Source organism: Ixodes scapularis, unplaced genomic scaffold (genome assembly GCF_016920785.2).
Source record: "Ixodes scapularis isolate PalLabHiFi unplaced genomic scaffold, ASM1692078v2 PGA_scaffold3__209_contigs__length_174095766, whole genome shotgun sequence".
In the NCBI taxonomy this organism is placed as follows: domain Eukaryota; kingdom Metazoa; phylum Arthropoda; class Arachnida; order Ixodida; family Ixodidae; genus Ixodes; species Ixodes scapularis.
Genome location: NW_024609868.1, coordinates 72,954,910 through 72,972,357, shown reverse-complemented (window position 1 = coordinate 72,972,357; position 17,448 = coordinate 72,954,910). Strand labels below are relative to the sequence as shown.

Sequence of the window (17,448 nt, the reverse complement as noted above, 5' to 3'; positions counted from 1 at the left end):
GTGACGCGTTCGGTTGCTCATGTCCGCAGTCTACTGTGACGGGACCTGAGACGCTCTCTCACTAATAACGTCATGTAAAGTGTCTCCCATGTGACCATTAGACCTCATGTTATCATTTTTGTTGTACTTTTGCGCTTTTAATATGAGTATTATGTGTCGTATAGCCCATTTTTTGTCATTGTGTTCTGCATGTGCATTACATTGTCTATTGTGTTTTGTACTCACTTCTATCATAGTCCCCGCTGGGGGACTGATAGTATTATGAAATAAATAAATAATTAAATATCACGGCATGTACATGAAATACGCGATGTCTTGAATACACACGCAGTTGCGCATCGAGGGGTTACCGGAACCCCGCCATTTTATAAAGAGCCACAGCTGGCGCGATTCTCGTGTTCTCCTTAGAAACGCGCGAGCGATGAGTTCAGCCTTTTCAAATCTCTCACCAATGACCTGTAAAAATCCTCGCAGTGAGGGTGAGCCAGGAAGAAGGTCGCCGCGGAACCTACCGTGTGTTCAATATACGAAATGCGCTGGACGAGAGGACTGTTATGATAACTTGGTCGCCGCTCGAATTGAGCAGCTTCTTGACTTGCGCAAGATCCATCTTGTAGATTGGCGTGCCGTTTATTGCCACGACCACATCGCCCTGGAGGAGTTGCGACCGCTGGGCTGGACTTCCTCTTTTCACGCTCTAAGGAATAAAATGCGCACATAAGGGACATTTCGCTATCGCGAACGGTTGTGTTTTATTTTGCCACGCGTAACAAGAGTAGGACCCTTACTTCCACCATGTACGCGAACTTGTCGCCTTCGCCTTTCACCCTCTCCAGGTTGACGCCGAAGCCCCAGAATTTGCCGAGGCTCCTCCTCCGGAACAGGATGACGTCCAGTTTCTCCGACGACCTCGCTGTCTGGGTGTCACTGGCTGCGGTGCAGTGCGCTGTAAGCACTCTAACAGCCTGACTGACACAGGGCGTGACTATAATTATGTTCACGCTCCTGGTTTGCGCAGATCGTTCTTCGCGCGCGCATTTTGCGTGCGCGCATTTGGCGGTTGAGCAAAGGCTCGAGTTGCGCAAGGAGTAGACAAACGTGCAAGCCGCATTCCGTTGCCATTGATGGAGTGAGGATTGGTCGACGAATGGTTGGATAGGGTGTATAAATTCGGGCTTAGCCATCTGACTGAATCGGGCGGCGGCTTGCCTCATCTAGCCAGCGTTTTAAATGTCCTCATCTACTATGTGCTGTACTACCCTGACGTTATCGTTGGTCAGGTAAGCTAGCGTCTTAGCAACACCAGTTAGTGGCAGTGTGCTAGAACAAAAGAAGCTCACCCGAGGTCGCCCCTCCGCCGATCATGCTTTCTCCCGCTGAGAGCTTTCTGTAGTCGATATCAGAGGACTCCGTTCCGCTGGTATTCAAGAAGTTGTCGCCCAAATCGACGGTTTTCTTTTCTTTCAGCTGTCACAGAGATAAGCAGGGCGGAAAACTGTAACTTTACTTCCTCGGCTTTATATCTTCTCAGAAGCAGACTAGAACCTACATTTAGCGCTGTTGCGACGTTGATTAATATGGACGTTCGCTAAACTTGAGGGAGCGCTATAGTATAGTGCATAATTTGTATTTGTGTTAACGTTCGCTAATTGAAATTTCCCGACAGACAGACTGGGACACGACATCACAGTGGAGTAGATTACGGATCACCACCTCAATCCTCACTTACTGTTTTGGCTTTCCACTTAAAGATAAGGAAAAACCGGCCTAGTTTTTCTTCTCAATATCATGCACAAGTCAATAAAATAAATTTTCAAGTTTGGAATAGTAAATTTAATAATAATAATAATAATAATAATAATAATAATAATAATAATAATAATAATAAATTTTTACACTGGATAAATCATTATTAATTTAGCCAGTGTAGTATACAACCGCTATCCTGGGGTCCTTAACGTTCATCACGCAGTAGTGATACACGATCGCACCCTGTGCGATGCTGACCGAAATCGTTTTATTTTAATACGAAATGGTTCTTAGTGCTCATTTGGTGCACAAAACGTACCGCAAGCACAAGTTTCTTGAAGCTGGACGTGGCGTAGGTGTATAGAGGCTTCTGCAGGTCCGGCTCCATGTCGACCATGTCTTCGATCTTCTGGAGTTTCCGCTTCTTTGTGTTCGTAGTGGCTCCAGCAGCTGAATGTGCAACGAAACAACAACAACGAGAAAAACATTAGTCGTTTAATAAAATAACTCGAACGTAACAATTAACGTTAACAGATATTTAATCTCCGAGTCTGTGGTCGGTTTGCCTTGCTGCATACCCGACCCGAAGGAATAACACAAAACCAAAGATTAAAAAAAAAAAAAAATCTAATTTAGTTGGACATGAACGAGACGATGAAGCATACTAACAGAAAACCAGAGAGCTCTGGCGATGCCTGAGTCCAGCCAGCGACTGACTGTGCGCCGCCTCTGATCCGCCTTATCAAGGCTGTTGGGCAAGATGTGCGCGTGGCCGGCTTGATTCCGCCGCCACACGGGAACGTTCGCCACCTGTGCCCCGGAGTCGGGCAACTGGGCTGGGCCCAGCCCAGTTGCCCGATTCCGGGCAACTGGTGGAAACTTTGGCGGGAGCCGCCAGGGTCCCCACTAGTCCTACTACAGCGACAAACAGAAACAACCGACACCGATAGGCCTCAAATACGTGTATTGTGGGAGCGGCGGTACCTTTGGCAGGCTTGCAATGTCTCGGAGCTCGTGAAGTAAGTGCGAGTGACTACAAGCTTGCCAAAGATACCCTCGCGTGCATGCAGCGCATGTTTGAGGCTTGGAGTCGGGTGCTCCTGTTTGTCGCTTTAGTGAGACTCGGGCATAAGAAGAACAAGCGCTGTCCCGCTACTTTCACCACCATTCTAGGTTTTGTGAGGCTATAGTTGTACAAAATACTGGTTTACGAAAATTTAACTTCCATAATGTTTCTTGCGAGGAATGCTCAGTCTGAGGCGACACGGGATAGCAGAAAGCTTCATAATATACATGAGCCTTTAGCTTTCTAACTATGGAAGCTACACTTTTAGTACATAATTCGATACTGTTAGCTGAGTCACGGACTAGAATTAGTTTTTAACATATTGTTTGTTTAGTTGCGATATAACTTCTAGCACGCACCTAACTGTCAGATTGTCCTATCGATTATGATATCGTAGTCGTGAAAACGGTTTGCTAGAAGTCATCCTTATTGCGGTGACGTGTGTAAAAACAAGTAATTAGCTTAATTGCAAAAGTGGAGAAGTTCTCCAGGGTTATGTGGCCACCAGTACCGAGCGATTTAATGTAATTCCCGATAACAATATACGTGCTCCGGCCTTTCTACTGTCACTGTCCGAGAGCGCAAAATGTACACTGCCAAATCGAAACAGAAAAAAACTGATTGCCAGAGCGCGAAAGAAAAATCGACGTGGGCAATCTAATGAGTAACGTCAGCGCAAAGAAGGAGCCAAAACGCCTAGAGTTAGCGAAACCTAGATACAAAGCCGTAGTACTAGTTTTTTAGGGAACCCACTTAAAACGAGCGCTGGGCACATATTCAGCGTTCGGCTGAAATTCTCGTTCCATCAGTCAGAACACGAGTCTTGGGATAACGCTGACACAGCAATCGTGTCCAATGTATGACTTACGTTGGCTGTCAATAGCGGACGTACAAAATTCAGCATGACACGACATTATATCTATTGGCGAAAGGCGAAGACCAAAAAAGCGTAGCTGTGGTCGGCTTTCCACGATTAGCGAAGAGCTCACCATGACGTCTTAAAAGCGTATTAATCATGCTTTCATCGAAGGAAATAAGAGCAATGCCAGATTGTCCACATCGACGGTGCTTATTTAAAAATGCGACTACTCCAGGCCTGCACCGTGCTATTTAAGCACACCATCGAATTTGTCGTTTGTACCAACGATAGATAGCCAAAATGACAACTCGTAACGTCACGGAGGGAAGCCCTAACGGGGAATCACCGAAACATCTCAGCGCTAATACTCGACTCTAACTATTTTGTGCTACGTTGTCAAGGCTAACATTGCTTCCGCAGTGCTCCAACTCTATCAAAGCTAGTTGCGCAAACGCATGCGAATGAGACACAAGACGAAGCCATGTGCTCTCGCAGCACTGCGAGGCTGTAGAACGGTGGAAGTGAAATAGCCTTGACAACGTAGAAGAATACAGTTTACGCCGACTGTAGGTATAGTGCTGCAAGAGGAGACTTACACAGCTGTTCCTCCAATTTCTGTTCAGCCCCTTGGAGCAATTCCTTCGAAGGTATCTTAGGGGCTGTCTTTCCGGCCTTCTTAGGAGGCTCGCGTCCCAGAATCTCTTCGTTGAAGGCCGACGTGGTGGCAACGATGCCACCCATGGCTTCCGCAATGGCCGGAATCTCGCACAAAAACTTGCTGGTGCTGAGTGCCTTCCAGTTGAAACCGTTGAAAAACGGGTGGCTCTTCAGGTCCTGGTAGTGCCTTGAACCAAGCCGCTCAATCGGGTTCTTCCGGAGGAGCTTGAACACCATGTCTTTGGCTTCAGGCGTCGCCGAGTGAGGGTGTTCCTCGGTCTTGGGCCACTTCAGTGGAGCTGCCGAACGACATACAAATTATACTATACTTCGTTTCACCCAGATTTGTACGTAGTTCAAATCATCTACTCAAGTTACTGTAGTTTAACTACTTTTCTGAGTTGTTTAGTAACTTCCAATTTCACCTTGATCTCGGTAATTAGTAGTTTACTTTAATTACTTTTTCCGAATAACTTCTACTCAAATTACAAATTGTTTTCGAATTTTAGTGGTTGTTACGCCTATAATGAAACATTCCTGCACAAAAAACGATAAAATGTTAGAAAATCAGCTGATGTTTGCAAAGAGAGGGGAGCATATAACGTAGGAAGGATAGGGGAAGTGGGAGAAAATGGTTTGGAGAGTTCGAAACCCCCAAAAAGTTTCACGAGCAACAGCAACAACACTGCTACGAGGCGCGGGAAGCAAACGGACAGGACGCAAGAGAGGCCGAGTAACTGTGGGGTTAGCGCCGAAGACTGCCGTTTCTACGTCTCCCGAAGCTCAGGGAGACTTTGCCCATTTGAAGAAGGGGCTGGTCCCCGCTTCTCCCCAACGTAGGAACCCTCACTCTCCACAAGAGGTGTACACACTGCGTCCTCACTCAAAGGAGGCAACACAATGCAGCACCCGTTCTGAAGTTCACCTGGTGCTTCTGTAGCTTGTGCTGTACTCGAAGAATCGCGTGCTAATGTGGTGTACTCGAAGACTCGCGTGCTAAAGCACAACGCATAGGTGACCTTTTCGTGTTGCCTTTCCTCCCATATCTCGAAATATGCAGATCTTCAAAGATTCGAAGGTCTTTCAAGAAACCTTAGTAATTCCCCCAACGTTTTTATATAAAAAATAATAAACAAGCAGTTTTGGGGAGTGCTCTAAGTACATGGTTCTTTAAGTACTACTGTTTAGTGAAGTATATTATCTGAATGTACTTATAGTTTCTGAGGAAATGAAAGCTCCCGATTTCAATAAAAATTCCCCAAGTTTGAAAACAAAAAAATTGCATATCGTCGCGTGAAAACCCGCTCATTCGAGACGTCATCTGGTCATTTCGCTGAGTGAAGTAACGGTGGCTATAAGACCGACAGAAATAAGTGCCTTATAAGTTCATTGTGTCAAATAGCTCGCCAGCGGGAGTAAAACAACTAATCTGTGGCGACTTGACTTTATACAATATTTGCTATCATTTCTTTCTAAAAAAGTGATGCACCTCCGATTGCCTCCGAAAGCAATGCGTACCCGTTAAAAAAAAACAAAAAAAAAAACTCTATATAGGGAATGAAAGGGTATCATGAAAGATTGTGTGAAAAGTACTCGAGGTTTACCTTTGAAATATTTTGTATTTATAGTATTTATAGTACGTGTCTTCAAGTACATTGCACCAGGTGTGCTTTCTACTTTACTTGAAGTACATAACCTCTCATTTACTTTGTACTTTACTTCAAGTACCTTTTTTATGTACTTTACAAAACACGGTAAACAAGCCAATAGTGTCTAAAAAATCAAGCTCAGGCAGTGCTAAACCTCAAAATAGAAACGATACATTCGCAGTACATCATTGACCAAAAAACAGAAAAGTAAAAAAGAATTAAGGACGCAGAAGCAGAACATGCTATTCAAGTATTTCTGTGAAAACAACAAGGCCGATTCATGTTTGGCTAGTACAATTTCGCTAAGGGATCAAAACTTGTGTACTTTCTTGTCACCATGAAAAAAGAAAAAAGAAAAAAAAGTAACTGGTTAAGGCCGAGCGGGTTGAGCATGAATACATAAAATTGAAAGAATAAAACACAGAGGACAAGCACAGGACAACCACCTGCTTTCATTTAGCAACGACGTTTATTTTGGGTAAAGACATTGCACCCTGAGCGAGACCCCGACAAGATAGGTTGATAAGGGGGAAGGCTAACAGAGAGACGGAAAGGGTGATATGGGGGACGGAAAGGAAACCTGGGAGATGGAAAGGTGATAAAGGGGAAGGGAAACTGGCAGATGGAAGGCGTGATAGGAGAAGGAAAGGGGGAACCACGAGGCACGGGCAGAACTACCGTGATGTTGTGTATTTACGGGTAGTTGCGATATTTTTCAAGTTCAGGCTTGAGGAATTCTAATTCCCGTCTTGATAAGGTTACTGAGGCCGATGAAACGTTGTTTTCTGCGTTCTGGATGAGAAAAGATTCGATGATTTCACGTCCGTGGCGATTGCGGTGTCCCCCTCTTGTCTTGGTTCCTGCCGAAGTCAGGCGCGCATCCAATGCATTCATTCGCGTGAACCGCGATCAGATGAATGGGGTTGTCGGTTCTTGAAGTGGCCTCGTTTTCGTGCTCTTTCAAGCGGTCATTGATAAATCGGCCGGTTTTTCCTATGTACTCGGCACCGCATTTGAGAGGGACGGAGTAAACTTTTTGTGTGCAGCAGGTCCGGAAAAGGGTGGCGTGCTTTTTTTCGCAAGCCGGATTGGCTTGCAAAAATATATCAAAGTAACTTCAAAAATAATTCGCTACTTTTTTTACCGTTATTAGCAATTTCCTCAGTTACTTTCGAGTTGAGTATTTTCTACTCTACTCAAATTACTTTTAAGGCTAATACTCAGTAACTTAACCCAATTAATTTTTCTGGGTAACTTATACATGTCTGGTTTCACCACAAGTCAGAGAGAATTCAAAGGCTAAGGACATAAATCGCGAACACATATACTAAAAACGCAGCACGCTCATTGAGCTTGATTAGTTTATTGGATGACAGCAGATGGACAGAAAGATGACGGGCGTCGTGACGTTGCGCTTTTGGTGCTGCTTGATTGGCTTTATCAGCTCGTTGCATCATCCGTTCTGACTTTACATAAAAATTATGATAGACGTCCTTAACCTTGGCATGACGTTTAAACTGCTGAGTGCCAGTGGGGTTTGCATTTTGAAAGAAATAAATTAAAAGCGCCGCTATGGGTTAGGTTTGTCCACTGGACAAGATGTAAATACAATTGAAATGCTGCAGAACAATATTTATGTACTCGAGGACATTTCTGAGACAGCAATTTTCAGGATTCATTTTATTAGGCGTCGTGTTTTAATAGATTTGTATTCGTCACACTCAATGTTGCTCACTGCCGGGTGCGCTTACCGCCGATAATTCGGTCCCGAAGTAGTTGCTTCGTCCGCCCTCTGAAGGGGACCCTTCCCGTCATCAATTTGTAGAAGACTACTCCCGAAGACCACCAGTCGCAGGCCCTTCCTGCAAGGAACCGTGCAGTTCGGACAATTTCTAGAGTTTACAGCTTTTCTCCCCGAATTACCGTAAGGCCTGCGCTTTAGAATCTCGGGCGCCATGTAGGGAATCGTCCCTGCAGATTCTCCGTCGTGGAATTCAAAGGCTGTCCTGGCAAAGTAGCCTTTCACGAGTCGCTTGGAAACTGCGTGTAAAGTGTAGAAATTCTCCCAATCTCTCCAAAATAAAGCATCGATAATCTCGCTTTCAAGGACTTCTCATTTAGAACATCAACACTCTCAATGCTACATCGGTTTTAATGGACGTTTCGGAGTCAGTTACGTGATTTTTGAATCCACAAATTATTGCTGTTCTAGCTTCGATACAAAAATAAGGTTGTCTGGCAAATAAACTTTTATAAAGTTATTATTACATATCAGTGCAATATTATGTGGCTCTCTTCTTCCTTAGCTTTATTCTGCAACTCTCGTTTATTATTCCCAGATGCATAATTCAACAGTTTGATGAACTTTGTAATTGTCAGTATAGAATATAAATAAATATTTGAATCTAAATTAAAGTATGAAATAGCTCTAACAAAGTTGCGAACAAAAGATATAAATCAGTGGAGCTAATAAAAATAAAGCAAGGAAGTGGCCGCGCCGCGCTGAGCTCGGGTGTGCAGCCACTCCGGAGTCTGCCCGTGCGGGCTCTGCTGACTCGCCGGCCAGCCGCACCCTCTTACCGGCGGCCAGGCCGCTGCGCCACCGTGAAGTGGTCTTCTCTGGTGGCGTTCCTTGAAACTACGTCGTGCTAGAGCCAATGGGAGCCTCGTTCTTCAAAACTATGACACGCGCCAGCCAATGGAAGTTTATTCATCTGATCGCTGCTACAGACGACAGGCTTCGCTACATTGGGACAGGGGAGTTTAAGCGCCGTTTGGCGCGGCTTCAAAAGCTGATAAAGCCGGTTCGCTCCATGGGACAGTTAATGCTTTCGCATTGAAAGTTGCGAAAAATATCGTGGGAAGCTTCAGAGCAGTTTATTTTAAGCTTTATTTTTTCTCACTAACTTCCCATTTGCCAGAAAAGAGCACTAAAATCTACTCACAGTGGCCGAGGCAGACCTTGTTGGTGTCGAAATCGATCAACTTCACGCGACCTCCTGGCATTATAATCATACTGAAAAAGATTAAAAAGCCAAAGTTGACGACGACTCTTTCGGGGGAAATAAAAGTGGCAGTGTGTACGGGTTAGTTGTTAAGCGATATAGAACACTGAAAGCGCGCAGAAGGACGATGACTAAGCAAAGAGATGTGTATGAAATAAAGCTATGAAACCCTTTCAAAATTGCTCTCTTTTGGTGGATCTGGGAATACTGTACGGTGGCATCTGCATTGAGACACCGTTGAGCTGAACAGTCCTGACGTACAAGAGGGACACCCATTCGTACATATGTGGTTATAGGACTGCATCTTTCGCCGTGCTGTCTGTTTAGCCATATGTTAGGGTTTTCAGAGCTGTGAAGAGAGCTACCATATTTTTGAAAAGGGTCTCTTACAGGGGATTGGCGCGTGCTCACACCGCGGTGCTTGGAACGCTTCTTTCATTTGTTTTTGTTGATAAACCTATAGATGTCTGCAAGCAGCCATGCTTCATAAATTTAGTCCCGCCACAGTGGATGTGAAATGATGTGTTTGGGCACTGGTATGGTAACAGTGGGCACGTCTTATCAAGGCTTGACCATCAGACGAGCTACACATGCCAGCAGCAAGGTGGCGGCGCCCAGAGGACTTGTAAACATCTTGCCGTCCGTGTGTTGGAGTGCCCGGGCAACAAAATTCTTCATGGGACCCAGTGTTTTGTGCTATCGACTGTCGCGAACTTGGTGGTCTGTAGTAGGACCGTTAGTGCAGAGGGCAGGCGGAGGGCAACCATCGCTGTCCTCAGAGTTTTGCGATTCGAGGCTGCTCGAGTTTCTGTTGGCTGGCTGAATACAGCTACCGCAGTACAGGCGTTTGCTGCATCCACCTCCACTGCTGTGCAACGGCCAGGTTCGCGAAGAGCGGCAGCTAAAGATTCAATTCTGTTCAATAAAATTTTATTTACTCCAATTCATGGAAAGGGAGGCAGGGCAAAAAGCTACTCATGGTGGCTTGACGTTACTGTAGCATCGCAACGTTCGTTGTGATGCTACAAGCTGGACACCGAAGAGACAGACCTGGAAAGGTTGGGTCCACGTCTGTGGGAAACACGTTTCAGGCACCGCACTCACACTTCTAAGAGGACGTTCAGCTTACTTGGACACCTTGACGTCCCTGTGCAGGAATCCTCGCAGATGCAGGTGCTCCAGGGCTAATATGAGCTGCGCCATTACTATCTGGACGTGCTCGATAGGCAAGTAGGCGGCCTTAAGGATCACGCGCATGACGTCTACTCCGGGGACATACTCCATCAGAGTGACGTAGGAGTCCTGTCAACAAAAACGGATGTAGCACCAGCATTGAAAGGGTTCTTTTTGGGTACTTGCCTTGGCGCAGAAGCAACAGTAGTACTTGACCAGGAACGGACTCCGGACGACGGACGCCACCACTTTGTCGATGCAGGCCTGCTTGTGGCGCGTGAAGCGATCCATGGCCACAAGCTTCACGGTGCACACAAAGTTGGCGGGAAGGAACTGCGCCTTGTAGACCGCCCTGCAGAAGGGAGGAGGAATGTCGACGTAGCGCGCTCTCAAGAGTGAACATCGCAGGCATTTGATTTGGACGCGCGTTTGGTAAGCTCCATGCCCTGTTAACGGAATGCTTTGTGTGATGTCACCAAAAGTTACACAGAAGCTCTAGATAGTCACCTAAGCAAGCTGGAACTGACATTACTCAAACCCATATACACCGAACAAAAATCTTTGGTGTGCTGTTTACTATAAGAAAAAACAATCAATAATAATTTCACTTTTCACCTAAGTCCACGCAAGTTCACGCCACAATATCATAGAGTTAGATTTATTTGACAGTAGTTATGCGAACCTTTGAATTTCTGTGAAACTAATGAAAGCGCACGAGATAAATTTCTAGTTTGTTTTTGCAGTACCACAGCCATGCGACTCCTTAATTTTCTTCAACAGACGAAAATTTTCGTCAAGGAAGGAATGTCGTGATATTTACTGGGTTCTTCGGTGGCTTCTCTAACAAAAATCGATGAAGGAGTTTTGCAAGGCTCTTAAGTACAGCTGAGTATTAATTCGAAGTCATTCTCATGAACAGTAATGAAGGAACTTAAATATGCTATAACTGCTCAACCGTTTTGATTGTACAGGCACCCTTTCGTACGGCACATCTATAATAGCTCATGTCGTAACTGCTCCAAAACGAAAGCATTATCAATTGGAGAGGTAAAAGCTAAATACGAATTTTACCAGAAAAATATATTTTCGTAACCGTTGTCCTTAGCGAATAACTAAAAAAAGCTTCTTCGATCTTTTTGCCGATTACAGTACGAAGAACTTGTACCCGAATCCCCCAGCCCCTAGGAGCTTCATTGGCTTGAATTCTTTCATCTTCGGTATGAAGGTGGTGTACGATGGGATGCTCTCCAAGTTCATCTGCGGTTGAAGCAAATGCAAACCAAGTCAAAATCAGCATAATTAATCTGCATTATTACACTAGAAGTACAATTTTCGTAATTTTAAGATGCTGACTGATTCCGATCGTTTCGTAATTGAACAGATTTCTTTCGTTCTAAGTTAATTTGAGCACACAAGGGTAGTATAGTCACCGGCGGTCTAATACACGCAGGAAGTGGTGAGTCCTCGGCATCTGATTATTGCTCCGCAACCAACGAGATAGCGGCATTCGACAATAAGATGCACAAGAACCAATCACCACACTCAGCTTTTCTAAAACTGTCAGTTTTAGAAAAGCTGAGTGTGGAGATTTCCAACCGGACTTTATGTATTTAGTTTGTCAAGGTGGGCGTAAGTACCTTTTCCGTTTTGCTGATCACGCTGTCGCCAATAGCCATCCAATCAGTGACGCTGACCTCGCAGATTTTCTCCAGGGAGGTGGCCAGTTCACCAACGATGATGGTCAGCTTGCGCACGGTAGTCCCCAGTTCTTTGGCTGTCTCTGGAGCTCTTTTCAGGCACTGTCGGAACCAACAATTTCATCTGTGTTTGTCGCTTTGCGTTGAGTAGCAGCGTGAAACATGGGTGCTAAGCTACAACTCGTACATAGGATTATCAAACCCTAAAGCCGTGGTCACACTGCTTATGCATCACACGAAAGACAGTCTGCACATATATTCGAACTCGAGTCACCGCGAGATCCGTGCTTCAAATTACGCATGGCCTTGAGTTCAAGGAGAAAACTTGGCACGCGGCATTCGAACAACGGATATTGCGGTGACTCGTTTTTCCAGGTTGTCTTTTGCATAGCCTACGAGCGATGTGATCCCTGCTTTAAGCAGGGGTCACACTGCATATACATCATACAAAAAATCGTCTGCCAGATATCAGTCACCGCGATATCCGGGGTTCGTATGTCGCGTGCCAAGTTTCTCCTTGAACTGGTTGCCATGCGGTATTCGAAGCACGAATCTCGTGGTGATTTGCGCTTGAATCTTTTTTGCAGACCGTCTTTTGGATGACGCATTCGTGGCGATAAGGTTGGGTATCGCCGCCTGGTGGAAGTTTTTCACAACCCAGAGTGAGCACACTTCACCTTCATCTGCTGGTGCAATCAAGTGCAATGCCAAGCTTCTGTGCACTCTGAACATCAAAACCACCGCTTGGGTAGCACGTGCACTACCAATAAGGAGTATTCACTGGGTGCCATATTTGTGGGTGCTGTCTAGAGCGCATGCTCAGAACGAGCCCATATAATTGAGCTGCTAAGACCGGCAATCTTGAGGGTGCGGAATGCTCTTTACAAAAGAACTGTGGAAGCTCGCCATCAGCACGCGCTCAGCAGACGCGCACACTGCTATGGCCGCCATTGAATACCTCCTATTAGCGATGTGCGCTACCAAAAGCGTCGCTGCGGTCAGCTTTCCACGATTGGCCAAACCATGGGTATATGAGCATTGTCAGATTGTCAACTTTGACGGTGTTAGTTTCGGATTGCGATGGCTCCTAGCTTCCACTGTGCTTTTTAAACACACCACCGAACTCGTCGTCGCACTTGATGGTAAGTAGCCAGGATAACAACTGGTGACGTCACGGCGAGGCAAATCCCAGTCGTGACGTCACGGAGGGAAACCATAAGAGGGCGCCACCGAAACATCTCGGCGCTAATAGTGAGGAAAACAAGCGCCCATAGCGAGCTTCTCATCGTGAGCAAGCAGTGCGACCCCGGCTTAACAGTGTATATATTTACAAACAACTCACTGTTTTTTTTTTTATTATGAGGCCAGCAAATGTCTCATGAGGAATGCTTAATCAAGACGATGGTTTGCTGGCTGAGGTTTGCAAGCGCCAGGGTTGCTGTTTGTGCACTGTTTTATGACATGTGATACAATGACGTCACAGGACGACACTGTGACGTCATAACACAACACACAGGAAACCAGTGTTGGCGGTAACGCGTTACAAGTAATGGCGTTCCCGGTAACGCCTTACTTTTTTTTGGTAACTTGTAAGTACTCGTTACATTTTGAAAACAGTATACGCACTTCTGTTACTTATTTTGAGCAACGGGTAACGTAGTTACGTTACTCATTACATAATCTTCCCCAAACTTAATAAAATTACACTTATATTTTTTTGCGTTTCTAGACGCCACGCAATGTCAATTTCTGAGTTTTCTCTTTTTCTTTGATATCTTTTCTTGTAAGTGTTTAGGTGAAACCGTAAAAAAGGAAAGGCAATTAGGTTCAGTTTTTGCATGGGCATCATATTTCTTGAAATGTGGCGTTCATGCACACCTGTAACGTCTAAACAGTAAAACGTCTGAATTCAGAATTTAAATAAAAGTAACACAAAAGCAACCCGCGTTACCTTTTACTGGTAACAGTGACAGGAACGCGTTCCTTTTATTTTGAGGTAATATAAATCGGTCAAGCGTTCCTTTTGTTTGCGATTAACGAGAAACGTACTTCGTTACTTTTTTAGATAACGCCTACAACACTGCAGGAAACACACCCGAAGACCCGCTGCGAAACCTCGCCATTAACAACTCTCGCAATTAAAATTTGTTTGTTTGTTTATAAGCGCAGGTTTGAAATGCACTGAATCTTGCATATGACGTATCCAGATATTTTAATCAAACGCTTTACAAAGGGAACTATTATCCGAAAACGACGTCCAGTGTCATTTTCACATATCGTGATAAGTGCAAGCTGAGGGCGTAATGTACCGTTTAAACTGAATTAAAACAGTTTTGATGGTGCGGAAGATCTGGCAAACGTTGGCTGGAAGCGCGCACGTAGCCTGCAAGCACACTGCTGTGGCCGATATTCACCTTTCTTTAAAATAATGGTTTCAGAGGTTTTGCAATGCGAACAATTAAACAGTTCACCTTCCATGAATTCAAGCACAAGCCAAAGGCCTGTGCCGGTGCCCGAGGTATGCACGCCTGTTCTTTGCGCAAACACCTCAAACGGACAATTTATGAAGAAAAGAAAAAGGTGGATTGATTTTGAAAGACAAAAGGACCAAACTTGAGTGATTGCATTTCCTCAATGTCGAGTGCCCGCTTACGAGACTGTGCAGACCGATGAGATTCTCGATCATGTCCCGGATGTCCTGGAAGGTGATCACTTGGCGGTTGAGTTTCTGGAGGCAGTCCTGCGCCGCCAGGACCACCTGCTCCTGGCAGAAGTGCGAGAGGGGGTCTCGGAAGAGGGACACCTTGCTCTCTCGCTTGATGAAGAACTCCAGCAGCACCGTGGTTACCTTCGGAATCTGCGTGGGAGAGAAGAGAACCAGCGGCCCGCACGCGTTGCTGCGGTGCGGCCTCCCTAATGTCGTCTCGCGAGTGCTCACCCTTGGAAAAAGCGTAGTGAGGACCTTGGCTGAAGACTTCTTTTTTTGTTCTATCGCTGAAACGATACGTATATTACTAGAAAGAAAACGTTCGTTTCGGCTGGGTAGGTGAATATGCCCGATTGATGATGGACTTCGAGTACTTACTATCAGGGGTCCCTGGAAAGGAACAAATGGCAGCCACTACTGAGTTCATGCAGAAAAACAACTAGAACCAATACAACGGTTTTACGGGTGCTTGACCCCACCACACGGAAGCATTTAATGACATTGCCATCAAACGACATTCGGTGATTAGTGAAGCAGCTCGCGATCCTCACTACGAGCATTGCGTGTGCACCACCCTGATTGGCACGTGACATAATGTCAATCGATGCAAATGACATTAAATTTTACTGTGTCAAACAGGCACGTCAAACGACTTCGAAACGAAAATGTTTAAAACATCGACGAATCGGGTAACGATCTCTTACCTATTGGCTTGCGCTGGTTCGCCAATCTTTTAAAGAAGTTACTTTTGAAGTCCTTTAACCAGCCCGTCTGACAGGCGTATTAAAAGCACTCCTTTTAAAATTGACAAATCAATGATTGATATTGACTGTGCGCATGCTGCCCATACCACCTAGGTTGATCGAAGCCCATGCGATGGAATTTCCAGGTCATCCCAGTGAAAATGAGCGCGAACAGAAATGAGACACGAGTGACGTTTCAGTGTTCGTCCATGGGCCTCGTATGAAATCTATGCGTTCGTGCATAATTCAAACACGAGTCACCGTGAGAACCGTGCTTCGAATGCATGCATGGCAATGAGTTCAAGGAGGAAAGTTGGCATCCGGCATTCGAACCCCGGATATTGTTGCGGTATCTCGTGTTTTCAAACTATCTCTTGTATTATGTATGAGCAGTGGGATCTCGGCTTTAGGGTTCAGGATCGTCTGCAGATCCCAGTCACTGAGTTGATGCCATTGTTCGGTGATGACGTTCGAGAGGACGGAGGTTTGGGCCAGTTGGTTAGTTGTTCATGCTTGGGTGAAATAGTGCTCGAGACTTACGCACAGAAGACAGGTACACAAAAAACACACACACAAAATAAAACAGTGCAATGTACGTGTTTTCTTGTGTGCCTGTCTTCTTTGTGTAAATCTTGTGCGCTGTTTCACCCAATGATGACGTTCCACGCAAGTAAAGGAGGCTGTTCCTATGCTTTGAATATCTTAGGTGGTGTGGGTGCTGCTTGGCGTGCGCTGGTTCGCCGATTCTTTTAAAACAAAAATATATTTCTTGATGGTCTTTCAAGCGCCATTGAAACAGGTGTAGAAGTTTGATTGCGAATTGCAGAGGGGGAGTTTTTCTAGGGCAATACTCTGACAATGAAAGTCCCCAAAAAGTCGTCTAACGCGTGACAGGCGACTGCGATTAAGGATGCATGTCACTCTTGTTCGTGGTGGTTATTCATAGAATGTTCATTCTTGACGAACTAACGCAGGCAGTTCAGACTATAGCGAAATGTCGTCGGATGAAAATATTGTGTTGATGTAGACAAGGCAAGTGCAGCATCATGATACTTTTACTTCCGTGAAAGGAAAAACAACATAAATGTGTAATACCGAAAATCAAAACGTCAGGAGCTGTAGGCTCAAAGGGGACCACAAGGAGTGTGGAATGAGTAAGAACGTATTCTGTGTTCTTGTTTTGTTGTGAGCGTACTTTGACTGGCGATAAAGTCATAAACAAGGACGCGCGTCATCTATAGCGCGTCATCTATAGCCATTGTGATAGAATCGGCAATCAGGACTTGAGGCATTGCACCGACAAACACGCAGATTCAGTTAAAAAAAGGTTGAGATCGACTTACCGGGTGATATGTCCGCCATGTTCGATAAATTATCTAAAAATAATAAGAATAAATACTAATGCCGAATTTAGGTTACTTTAAGAAAATAAGAAAAGAGATAGTGAAAGAACGCCCTTCTTCGTCAATTGATTCCGTTCTAATGAGCGCTGGTCTCGCGAATGGTCCTCGCGCTTTGCACCTCTTCTCGTTTTTTTTCAGTACGGTTTCGCTCCTAGTCAAACGTTAGAGAAATGAAACGATATTTCAAACTATGGAGTCGGTGTGTTGAATATAGAGAGTCTATTCCTTTTGATTTAAAGGAGTCTGTCAGCGTCGCCACGGCACAGATTTGCAATAATGATGCCAATCCCCTAGGACTACGTTCTGTGGCAGTTAAAAAAAAAAAAAGTGCGATTTCACAGCTTTGATTGGGGCTTAAGGGGGGGGGGGGGGATCGGTGGCCGAGTGGGCTAGCGTAGAGCTAGCGCACACCAGCTCGAAGCACGTGGAGCGAAAGCTCGCGCTGCAGAACCCGGGGATCCTGCAATCCTGGGGGCTATGTTGCACGTATTAGACTCCCAGGAAACGAAGGAGAAGGAAGTGACGTCAACGATACAGCAAACGCAGGTTGGATGTTGACAGAAGATGACAAAATCAACATCCAATCTGCATTTGCTGCGTTGTTGACGTCACTTCCTCCTCCCTAGTCTCCTGGGAGTCCAAAAAGCGCAACATAGCACCCCTGGGCCGGTTTGCTCATTTTGCGGCTGCGGCTGCGGCCGCGGCCAAGAGGGAGTTTTTCGTCACGTGACCAGCTCCAT

At 45.4% G+C, this 17,448-nt stretch overlaps 1 protein-coding gene across 1 annotated transcript; it reads right to left on the bottom strand.

The window, feature by feature from the left end:
* Positions 1-752: 752 nt before the first annotated feature.
* On the bottom strand, positions 753-16,667 carry LOC121045901 (microtubule-associated serine/threonine-protein kinase 2-like). Its single transcript, XM_040499355.1, has 14 exons — positions 16,649-16,667; positions 14,794-14,849; positions 14,509-14,712; positions 11,796-11,957; positions 11,324-11,415; positions 10,345-10,510; positions 10,115-10,287; positions 8,926-8,996; positions 7,904-8,020; positions 7,732-7,842; positions 4,271-4,630; positions 2,069-2,199; positions 1,341-1,467; positions 753-946 (listed from the first exon to the last, which is right to left on the bottom strand). Exons 1-14 carry the CDS (start codon positions 16,665-16,667, stop codon positions 753-755), a joined length of 1,983 nt encoding a protein of 660 aa, XP_040355289.1.
* Positions 16,668-17,448: the final 781 nt, after the last annotated feature.